At 40.6% G+C, this 12,176-nt stretch overlaps 1 protein-coding gene across 10 annotated transcripts in view; it reads right to left on the bottom strand.

Annotated features, from left to right (window-relative positions):
- The window catches only part of sptan1 (spectrin alpha, non-erythrocytic 1), a 30,200-nt gene extending 18,299 nt beyond the window's left edge, over positions 1-11,901 (bottom strand). For 3 of the 10 annotated variants that reach the window (XM_047569735.1, XM_047569734.1, XM_047569726.1), the window contains exons 1-12: positions 11,777-11,901; positions 3,749-3,988; positions 3,518-3,643; positions 2,792-2,932; positions 1,955-2,235; positions 1,687-1,831; positions 1,419-1,573; positions 967-1,102; positions 751-852; positions 483-620; positions 244-354; positions 16-93 (exon numbers count right to left, since the gene is read on the bottom strand). In XM_047569735.1, the coding sequence (XP_047425691.1) occupies positions 16-93; positions 244-354; positions 483-620; positions 751-852; positions 967-1,102; positions 1,419-1,573; positions 1,687-1,831; positions 1,955-2,235; positions 2,792-2,932; positions 3,518-3,643; positions 3,749-3,985 (1,650 nt within the window). In that variant the 5' untranslated portion in view covers positions 3,986-3,988; positions 11,777-11,901. Of the gene's footprint in view, positions 1-15; positions 94-243; positions 355-482; positions 621-750; positions 853-966; positions 1,103-1,418; positions 1,574-1,686; positions 1,832-1,954; positions 2,236-2,791; positions 2,933-3,517; positions 3,644-3,748; positions 3,989-9,145; positions 9,302-11,776 lie in introns of those variants that run through there. The other 7 variants (XM_047569728.1, XM_047569727.1, XM_047569725.1 and 4 more) reach the window with 3 other exon arrangements.
- Positions 11,902-12,176: the final 275 nt, after the last annotated feature.

Genomic DNA, 12,176 nt, shown 5'->3' on the forward strand with positions numbered 1-12,176 from the left:
GAAAGTGGTGCTTACAGCATCTCTGCGGGTAGCCACATCCTCTTTGGCATAGTGGTTGTTCTGAATTAGTTTGGTAGCAAATTCATCCAGGGCCTGGAGAAGTACAAGATGAATAGATGAAGAGTTTATTTACTATTATTATTTATTATCCAGTGTACAACTAAGAAAAATAACAAACACAAATTATAAAGCAAAATCTATAATACAGAATGGGAAGCACTTAAGACAAATTCAGTAACTCACAGTGATCTTCTCTTCTTGGGCACTAAGGGACTTCTCAAAGTCCTCATGTTTTTTCAGAAGTGCCTCTACACTGTCCAGGGAGTCACCAAGGTCTTCATTCAGCAGGAAAGCCTAATCGCCAATCAAGATGTGTACATCATGCGTTAAAAAACTTGCATATCACCTCTACTCACCAATCCACATCAGGACCATTCTTTCCTGAGGTAAAGTATAAAATATTTGTTGATGTGGCTGGTTACCTCTTGCTTGCTCATCCAGTTGTCAACTTGCTCAGTATCTCTATAGAAGAGCTGCAAGTCCATGCACTGCTCGTACTGCTGTCTGCGAACCTCCCACAACTCCAGCAAAGACTCTTTCTCTTCAGTAAGGATGCCAAGCTAAACACAACACACACCAGTATAAATGCTCGGTAAATGCTAAAATATGACACAAGTTAAAGTATTTTTATAGATGTGGTATAACATCATTAAGCAATGAAATACAATTTAGATTCTGCTGTAGTCGTACCTTTTCCTTGACATCCTCAGAGGCATAGTGGCCTGTATTGAGCAAAGCCTGGCCAGCTTCATCGGTGGCTCTAAAACTGTCCTCATGGGCGTCAATCTCTCCCTGAGAAACATAAATAACACCGATTGATGACTGTTGTTGAAATTGGACGCTGTATTTGGAGTTTAAGCTTGAATGGTGAAAGTTTGAGACAACTGTGGAAATGACAGATTTTACCTTATGCTCTTGGTGGCGGTCTAGCAGAGCCTCCGCTCCTGCCACGTCGTTGGCCAGTTCATCAGCATTGATCAGGGCCTTCATCTCTGTGACCCAACTGGTCAGATCTCTGAAGTCGGCAGTGAAACGCTGAAGTCTAGAGGAGATCGTCACAAGAGCAAAGTGAGCAGACTTGGTGAATGAACATTAAACAGAGCAACCAATAATATAGGCGATACAACATTCTTCCCAAATTTCCAAGAAAAATAATGATATTGTAAAAATAATACACACACATAAATATATAGACAGTAACAGCACTAAATGCAACTTTAAGACTTAGAAATATAGTATCTCATTTATTATTATTACTCAAATATTGGTCACTTGAATTTTATCAGATTAGATATCTAATCTAATCAGTATTAGACGGCCATTTCAGTCAACTACTAATGTGGTGGCTGGTATTTTACTGGTAGGAGTCATTCAGGCGTGCGTGGCGTTCAGCTGCCAGAGTGCGAATCTGTTCCCAGTTGGTGATAAGTTCGTCCTTTTTCAGATGGATTTGGGAAGCGTTTTGGGGATGTGTCTGCTGGAGGCGTTCTGCATCACCACCCAGTGTGTTGACCTGATTGATGCAGAAGAAAAGGGGAAGAAAGTAATAAATTAGAATATCAAGTTTTTAACCTTGTGGTTGATCTATTAGTCCAGTGACATTCTGCAGAGGAGTATATGTCCTGCCTTGTCTTCCAAAGCAGCGAGGTCTCTCTCCAGTCCCTCATGTTTACGCAGCAGGGCCTGCACACTGGCCAGGTCACGACCAAAGTCATCGGAGGCCATCAGCTGCTCCTTCTCCTTGATCCAACTGATGGTCTCATCCACATCCCTGTTGTTGGAATCAAACATACAGCCAGTTACTATGACCAAGAAGACAAAAAAATGTGCATTTTACATACAGATAAATACTCAAATCAACAGACTTATCACATGTTGTTCTTCTACTGTTTACCTGTTGAAGCGCTGCACTTCTGCAGCCCCAAACAACTTGCCCTGCCTCTGCTGGGCCAGGCCCTTCAGGCGCTGCCAGGCAGCGTTGACCTCGTCCTGCTTGCGAACTATGAGCTCAACCTCTGGATGGGCTTCCTGGGTGAGTTTGGCTGCCAGCTGGTTCACCTCATTGACACGTTCCTCGTGGGCAGCCAGATCTGTCTGGAACTCCTCAAACTTCTTCTGCAGGAGCTCGACATGCTCCAAATCCTGTCCCAACTCTTCAGAAGTAGCCATAGCCTCCTATAGATTAAAGTGGATAAACAAGTTTGATATATTTGTCTACAGCTAATTATTGCAACATTTAAAAAATGTATTTCTTTACCAAGTATTAGTAAAGCAAAAATATCACTTTTTACCAAACAAAATACCTTACTGGCTTTCATTTCTCAATTAAACTGGTACTATTACACTTACACTGGCTTTTAATCTTCAACACTTAAACTCAGTTACTTTTAAATGAGACCAGCCTCAAGTTGAGGTACTTAGCTGTATTTTACATTATAGGTTAACAGTTACTACGAAGCTCTACCATCTATGGTTCTCTCAAGAACAAAGTTACATGCATTTACTATGAATGCGGACACAGTTAGCACCAGATCAATGTTGTGTAGAGTAACAAAAAGTAAAAAAAAAAAAAGTCCATCCCTTCCAGGTACATATTACAAAAGTGCACTCGATTTGCATTAATTGTATGATAACTACGGTAATTTAATATCTTAATCTATCGAAAGTCCTAATAAACACAGAATGTATCTATACCTAAACATTATTTGTTTGATCTCCTTGCAGTATTTACCTTGTCACTGATCCAGTCCAGGGCATCTTCACACTCACGCAGGTACTGAACCAGTTTCTGGGCCTGCAACAGACGCATGCCCTTCTCCTTTGTCTTCTGTAGGAGGAGGTCCCATAAGCGATGCAGCTCCTCCAGACGGGTCTAGTGCATAACAGAGAAGTGTAATGTTTAATTTAAAGTCGGTGAAAAGGAAAAAGCAAGGAATGATGAATTATGAGAGGGACAAATTAGGAAATTCCTGTAAAAAGGTACTGTTGTTTGGAGTCAAGACATTTTCCAATGTGCAAGGGTTCAAGAGCTGATCTTTACGTAACAAGCGGCATAAAACCACCAGTTAATTCTGTACAGAATGACAAAAGGGGAAAGAGGACTACAAAGGCTGAATCAGAATGTATCATACAAGTAAGAATTTTCACAGCACTCAGGAGTCACACAGCAATTAAACACCTACTTGTATATACTCAGCCATATTGACACTTGTAACTATGGGTCTCTGTTGTGTCCGGTAAGGCGTGTAGGACTGAACCACATGGACAGTTAAAAGTGAACAAGAATTCAGTACACAAAACCAGGCAAGGTTGGTTTGTATGTGTGTTTCCATCTCCTATAATATTCAGTTTATTCCCTAAAGATGCAGCTTAGCCCTACAGCCCAGCATGAACACAAGTGCTTTATCTTACACATAACTAGACATAAAGTCACCATCTTCTTCATTATGTGCCTTACTCGAATGGTCTCGGAGGAGAAGTGGCCCTCTGTGATCATAAGGTTTCCGGTCTCATCCAGTTTGATAATGGCCCCAGCATTGGCCTGAACTTCAGCTTCAAAGGCCTGGTGTTTCTGCAGCTTACCCTGTGTGGAGAAAGAATGTGATATCAAGTACATATATTGAATAAATGTATCTACACTGTTAAAAGGAATTAAAATTTAGCACTACAAGACTAACAAATGACAGACCTGCAGGTTGGAGGGGTCCTTGTAGTTCTCGTCAGAGGCAATCTGTAGCTTCTCTTGGATCCATTTTTCCAACTCATCAGCGTCACGGCGGAAGAACTGAAAACGGTAAGAGTCCTCCAGCTTCTGCCGGCGCATGATCGACAGATCCTTGAAACGGCGGTAGCGGTCCAGCACCTGCTGCCGCCGCTCCTGGATGTCTTCAGCTGTCTCCAGCACTTTGACTCCTGCTGTGTCCATTTTCTGGGAAAAAACAGGATGATAAAATAAAAAATAAATAAATAAAATTTTAATTTTCAACATACATACATACAACAAAAACATCTGTAGCCGAAAATACGGACTTCTGAAGTTGGTGAATAACATAGAGTTCAATAGGGAAAACTCAGAAGCTATCTTGTCTTGTCTATCCAGTAAAATAGCTTCTCTTGCTGCGTCCATTAGACTGAAGCACTCAGTCTTTGTTTTTTCTGTTTACAATTACATTATGTCTGTTCCATTCCATTCTTGAATACATCACACACAGTAAACCCTCGTATGACTTAAGTAGAGTTTGTCATTTTGTTTTCCCACAGAGTATAAAAGCATTAGAGGGAAATGAAGGAAAGGACATCTGAACTTTTATTTCAACTAAACTGCAATATGAAGGCAGGATGTAAAGGACAACTGTCCACCACCCACCCAGAATCCCTTCTAAAGCCAAGTACTTCAACAGCTAAAACAAAAAAACAAAAAGCCAAATGGGGTGGGGGCGGAAATTCCAAACGTTTGTGAATAGTAACTAGGCTTCGCTACACAATGAGATCACTGCAGTCAGCTCCTCTGTCCACTGTGTCTGTGGACCCATGAACAGTGCAACCTCAAACAAGATCGTAATCTGACATCCACAGAATTTTGTTTCAAGAGTTGGGCAATCAAACAGCCAGAGCAGTGGACAACAGTCTGCATATTTGAAAAAAAAATCTGTTCAGCAGTTATTTGAAGTCAACGGCATAACGGGGAGATCATGGTGGATGCACTGCAGTGAAACATTAATCATATACTTAGTGGCTTGCACAAGAAAATACTTTCAAAGCTTTTAACCAAAGAGTAAATAAGGATGTATTTGTTCTATATGACATATACCTGCTATGCTATATGCTTTGTTCTGTGTGTTCTATACACCACTCATTAACAGAAACAAAGAGGGAGAGCAACATTGACCCGTCTAACCAAGGTCAACAAAATGCAAAGCAACCAGCTGACCTCCAGGCTGAGTGGAGAGTGTGCACAGTCTGAAGCCCCTTTGACATTGCACGAAAAAACGTCGAATGACCTGGCAATCGACTGGAGATTTTATCGGTTCAGCTTGGCTTCGATGTGAACAGGAATACTGAGCTCACCCACTAACACACAAAACAGCAAAGATTTGGTCGACTCCCATAAGAGACCGATTTCTGAAGAGATTTTTGTTAATTTTTTTTTCAAGCAAACAAACCAAATATGCTGTTACACGATTGTTAATGGTAGCACACAGGTGACCCCTACATCATGTCTGGGAAAGTGCACCAGGGAATCTTGACGTGGACTTCACACGCAGTGTTTTTATACAGCTTGTATAACGATATCTCACACTTTTTTTTATCGACCATGGCAGTGCACTGGTGAGACCGTGAGATCTGCTAGCTGCTCTGCATCCGTGGAGAAGAGGAGATTCTGAGGTAATGTGCAAGCATGACGGTGTCGCTGCGATGACATATGAGAGGGAGGAAAAAGACACATGCAGCTTTCACAGGGAGACGTCAGACCCAGGACTGCTGGCAATGTGAAAACACACCAATGATGGGTTGACCTGGGTCTGAAAATCCTGTGTCAAACTGGTATTTTCAATGTGAATGGGGTATGATAGACCTAGTATTAGATGAATATGGGTTTTTGTTGATGTTGCAAACAGTGAGACAAAAAGCAATTGATGGATGTGAGAATGTCTCTGGCCCATGTTTGAATACTGGTATTAGTGGAGTCAGCAGTGCATGAGCTCTTTGTCCAGGGCCAGAGCACTTTGGACCCATTAGTGGTACCATTCGACTTTCAAACAAGCAAGTATCCAAATGAGACTACGCATACACAGAAACAACAACCTAGAATTACTATATATTGTAAGCCGATTAGAGGCATCAACCCACTGCCTGAAAAAAAAAAAAGAAAAAGTGACGACCTGAACAAGTCCCTCCCCCCATCTCTGCCCCAGTTCACAGAGAGCTTAAGTCGTTTCAGGGATTTAACTGAACTCAGTCTCATTTTGTACTGTGATGTCAGCTAAAGAACACCGATAAAATACGCGTCATATCCTCGTAACTTCAACACCACTCACTTAAATACCATATGACTTTGGAACAAGGGTAGTAAATGACCTTTGCAGCATGGCTGAAACAAGACAGGTTTTTCTCCAAGAGAAATATAACAGAAAGTGTAGAGCAGTCAGTAGCACGTGGGTAGAGGACTGGCGACAGATACTTTATCTTTATCATCTCTGTCATGTTTAGGCTCAGTGTCCCTTTATTACCCCACTTGGTGAATTTGTTTTGCAGAGTGCACACAATGAATACACATGGACAAAATCAAAAATATTTAGAAAAACTAGTACAGGAAAATGGAAATTCATACCAAGTATAAGTGCTGGAGAGTAAATGTTCTAAGGTAGTGAAATGACTGGAGTCAAAGAGCTTGTTTCCATGAAGCAAATCAATAGGACTGGAAGAAGGCATCAAGTCTTTTCGTTATGGCTGCAGTCTTCAGCAAGACAAGGATCTTTCTTTTTAGCTAAGAGGTTTTAGTGAGACAGTTTTAGTTAGAAATTTCTGAGCTTCATGATTATCCCAAGTAAGTAAAAGCTGAATTTTCAATTCCTTTAAAGTCTAAACAAATATTTGGCTTTCGCACTCCAGTGTGCTGTGACTTGGAAATTCTGCTGCCATTTAGTTTAGTCATCTCAGTTTGGGTAATTGCTCACTACTGCTACATCTATGAGGTCTGTTCAAACAACAACCTTCATGCAAGCTGTATAAGTTAATTAGTAAAGAGAAATTATTACTTTTACACCCAATGACACCTCATGTTACAAAAATGCGATGACACAACAGTCTTATAAACACATGACAACCAAATTATTTTATAAGGACAAGATAGCTTGTGAGCTGTGAGGTACAAAGTTCAAATGCATTATTTAGTTCAGTTCAAATTCTGATTGTAACCAATTTGGAACTTAAATTGAATATATCTGAAAAACTAGCCCAAATTTATGTTAGAGCAGGTCACTAACAGCTCTGTGACACACCTAAATAGAGTACTGCAACGGCTGATAACAGTTCCTTCCACTTTGTATCAGCAGATAACAGCTGTCACTCTTTTCACGCACCACTGCTACTTCTGAGGGGGATTTTCTGTTCTCCACAGACACTGGTATCAACCAGGCTCCTATTCCATGAATGACTGTGCTCATGTAACACTCGCTCCCATTCCTCCTGGCGTATTTAATATTTAATGTACAGTGAGAAACTTTGACAGTAACATGGAGCTGGTTGTTCAAAGTCAGCAGCCTTCCAAAGTCCACTATTACATGCACGAAAACAATAGATGTGAAATTGCTATGACAATGAACTCATGTGATTGAAATTGGAAATTGTCGACAAAAGTTTCTTGTGAAGGGAAACATATGCTGTGGTCTATAGAGAAATATTTGTGACCCCTGTGCCAAAAGCTGTAGGGTTAAACAATTATTTAAGGAACTTAAGTGGAATGCCAAGTTTTAAAAAGCATCTGCTGCTGGTTAGAAGTATTTTTTCAGTGCGTCAGGCCATTTATAAGCACCACTCAGTAGCAGAATTGGAGTGGAATGCCAGTACTTGCTGGTGTATATCAGTGAGATAACACTGTGACATCTTCTAATCTCATTTTTACCAGTTCTATTATTGTAAATTATTTAAGATGTATATAAATATTTCACCTCACACCAGCAGTTAAAAAAACAAAAAAAACTGAGACCAACTGATCCTCTAATGTTCCAGTATACAACAGAATAAGGGGAAAACACAAGATCTTCCCAGTAATTAATTAATTGTCTATATAAATCAGAATTAACACTAATTAAGAAAAAAAATATATAGACTGAGCATCCATCTTTTATCATCGCTTGCAGATGTATTTTTTAGAGGCACTGTTTAGACTCCATGCTACCTCTATGTGTGGAAAGAAAAGTTCATTTGCCAGGAGATGACACACAAGTGTGGGTGGATGCAATAGCTATTGATTCATTCCATTTAATGGATTTATTTAAATCATTGAACATCCTCTACTAAGGTCTACGCTTCCCTTCCAGTATAATCAATATCCTTATATATATTATATATAGCCCGCTATGTACAACAAATTGACTCCGATCTAAAAGGCTTTAAACATTTCTAAAGGTACTGGGAAGATACTTAAAAGACAGCTGGGGGTGGATTTGACAGGGTCAAGGAAGATGCATTTCAAGTGAAGGATAAATGCGACATGCGTCTGGCAGAATTTGACCGTATTAATAAAGTAAAATGTCGGTGCAGTAGGAGAAACTCCTCAGTTAAAAAAAAAAGTATAACTGCAGAGTGTAAAACAATGTGTCAGGAAATCTTGTGCTGAAGTCGTATGTTGGCAGTAGCAGGACATTGAGAATACAGCTATGTTACAGTACATTTATCGGTTGAACTGAGTTTGCCTAAACCCTCTGTTTTCAATAGATATCCACAGTGGATGAAGTCATTCACTTAGCAACTCCCAGTTACGATGATTAGGAGTCATACTGACGCCAGGCTAAGAGGGTGGAGGCTAAAGGAATTTGCAGGAAACAGAGGAGTCTCATGGGACTGGCCTGAGGAGGAACAGAGGACAATATTTCTTTTCCTTTTCTTCAAGCTGAACTTTACGCAACCTGCAGCTAACCATAAAACATTTTCTATGTTTTGGAACGCGGACAAAGACTTTTACTTTTCATAATATTGTAAATGTCGTAAATGTAGTTACTCAGTACATGTTAAGGACATCAAGCCTGAAAAAAAACGGAGTCACAGCTTGACCTTTCAGTTTTCTCAAGGAGTGAAAATGTCTGACTTTAAAATGTATGAATAAACTTTACTAAAAGATTTCCAAAGCTAAGTTTACACTTCACTTTCATGCAAAGACTTTCCCCCCCTACAAAACACATGCAGTAAAAATCAAAACTCGTTCCCATGCTGAAAGTAATACAGTACAGTTATTCACAGACAAGGAAGTGCTGGCTCAGTGTGAACCAAGACCAATCAAAATCCAGACAAAAGCATGCAGACTTCAGATTCACAGCCACATCCATGTGACACTCAAATTAAATGAAGCATTATATCTTCTTACTGAAAGAGCTGAAGTGTCAGAGTTTGTCCGGATGGCAAAACAGAAGCATAAACCAGACAAATCTAGTCTGGGTCCTCGGTTTTTCTTGTATCTTGATGGATCAGAAGGTTACATCTTGGTAGTCAAAGTCTGCAGCAGTGTCTGTAGACCGTAGCACACTCGGTGGTAGTCGGATAATAATTGAAGAATTCTCATCTACTCGACAGCATAGACAGACGCATTGCACCTGCAGTGACTATGCTGTACAAAAGAGCAAGCCAAGATTTTGCCCAGCCTATGCGTCTCTCTCTCTCTCTCTCTCCTCTGTACCTCCTACCCCTCCCTTCAGCCTTCTACCATCCTTTTACTCAGCAAAAACAACATCACCACTTCTCTCGAATTTTCTTTCCCGAAGACAAGAAAATGCAAGCTGGCATACAAGCACACAGAGGCACACAGCGGTGACGCAAACATGGTTGTTACCTTGAGTTTGGGCTTAGTAAACGTTGCCATGTTGCGTATCTGTGTGGGCTTGCTACAGGGCATAGCATTAATAGAACAAACATAAAAAGCCATTAGCAGTTAGTAGTCAGTATAAGAAGATGCTTTTACAGGAAGGCCATCAGGATAATGGCAGAGAAGCCCAGGCACTACATAATGACAATATATTAGATGAAATAAAGACTCTCTTAATGACTGGTAAGTATAGCTTGAAAGTAGTTCATGCAGCAGAATGAAAATGAGTTAGCAGGCTACAATGTATCTGCAGGCTCAACAGCAAACCTGACAACCCCGGAGACAAGGGGCCTATTTTCTATTCGGGTCATGGTGGCGTAACAGTTACAATTAAAAGTATAACTGGTAGCTTGTCAAGGGCTGGCTAGTTTTTGGAGAAGAGAATACACAGGTTTAAAGACAGAAAAGCTTACGGTCAACTGCCATTGTAGATTTTACTGTAACTAGACACACTGCTCTGTGTGCCTACTGTGGCACGTATTCCTTTCTCAGTATAAAACATTTCTAGAGAATCTAGTTAAAAGAAGCAGTGCAAGAAACATAATTTGGCAAGGGAGCATCTGTAGACTCCTGTCTGAGAGTTTGACAGTTGAACGCATTCTTCGTGTGTTTACATAGAATGCTTCCCAATGATGATGCCCACTAAGAGTTCAATTTAGTTTCATTACATTTCTGTTGACGACCTATTCTAGGTCAGTAATTCTCTCAAAGTCCCAGCAGTTTCTCCTGCCACACTTGCTGGAGGCTGACCCTAACCCTAACCCCAAATTTGAAACCTGTTATCTGCAGTGTGTGTTTTTCTTGGCGGTACAACCAGAACACACACAATAACATGAAACTGGATTGATAGGGGAGTATATAAATCCATATATAAATCCACCAAAAAACAGTTTTCATTTACAATCAAATAGCCAAATGGCACTGGCTGATGATTAAGCACTAAAATTTCAAATTGTGAACGCATAATGTCATCCCAAGTTTCTGAAATACAACCGTTCTGATGCTTTTTATGTCCAATATAGGAGTGTCTGTTCAGAACCAATACCATTTGCTGCATCCAGATCCTGTGACATACCAGTGTGAAATGGCAAATTCCTTTGGAGAGACAGTCGGTATGTAAAAAACTTGGCACCACCCTAACAAAGCCAGCTCCAGGGACAGTCCCCAGCAGAGCCTGATAGAAACCTTACCTCTTCTTTTTATACTGTCCAAAATGTCTTATTATCAACTGCAAATTTTCTTTGTGTTAACAACATAGCGCCATTCACCCTTTCAGCGTTTAGAACAGCATTGCTGCACTCCTTAAAGGCTTGTTAAGCCTGGGAATAACAGTACATTTGACACGCTGTCTCTACTCAAACTCAAAATATCCGTCGACTGCTGTACTGTCTGCGTTTTACAATTGTAGAGTAGTAGAAGTGACAGCTGGAGCCATATGTTCAAAGGATTGAACTGGGTTGGGCGGCTCCCTTCCAGCCATGGCCGACAAGCTAATGTAGCCACCCACACAACCAAGCCACATTAAAACCATCGGGTTTCGGTTCTCTCAGTCATAAAACACAATACACAAACGGTGCATGAACAGTACGTTCAATGGACATTAACATGTAATTTGGTTAAGCTTCTGCAAATTTACATCGTAAACTACAGGACTACTTAGCGTGGCTTATGACAAAACCATAAGCCTACATTCGCTCATGTCAACATATGAAAAAATATAGCAACAATTTAACGTCAATGGTGCATTTTACAGACGGGAAAATAAATATGTGAGCTAACACAAAGCGACATGCAGCTTTAAATCGACCACTTTACTCGAATGCCACACATATCCACGGCTTTCAATAAGAGCTAATGTCATTTGGGAGGGTGGCTAATGATGACATTTACATTAACGTTACATCTTAACCAACACCCTGGAAGCAGACAAGCATCAATATATTTTACCTAGTGTCACAAACAGCATTTGACAATGGGAATGCTTGCAGCTAATTAACGTTAGCCACCGGGCTAGCGAATCCGGAGCAGCAGTGCAACACAAAATTGAATTACAAGAAGAGAGCAACCACAAAAGCGCAATATACAGGGTGCAGTGAATCTTAAATGGCAAACGGAAAAATATAAGCAAGTTCGTACCTCGGTCTATTTACGAATGAGCCTGCGAAAAGATGGTTGTCCGAAGGAATCGACGACGAAGGATTGTGTGGCTGCTCTCTCTCTCGCTGTAGATGGCTGTTTTTTTAGCCAAGTGTGACGTAATTTTCTGCAGCTGTACGGAAAGAACCGACACCTGCCGGAAGAAGCCGAGGTAATGCCTAACCACGACCCGTTGTGTCAGTTCAATGTCACCATGTTATTACATTGTTTTGCAGTGACGGCGGCTTTGGTAGAACTGAAAGTTGGACTAATTAATTTTAATTAAATCAGTCAATCATGCTTTTTCCAGACGTCTATATCCTGCTCTACAATACAAGGATACACTCAAAGGCAAAGGAAGAAGGACCACTTGCTGCTCATGCTCAAGTCAATGAAGTGC

This window comes from Mugil cephalus, chromosome 19 (genome assembly GCF_022458985.1).
Source record: "Mugil cephalus isolate CIBA_MC_2020 chromosome 19, CIBA_Mcephalus_1.1, whole genome shotgun sequence".
Lineage (NCBI taxonomy): Eukaryota > Metazoa > Chordata > Actinopteri > Mugiliformes > Mugilidae > Mugil > Mugil cephalus.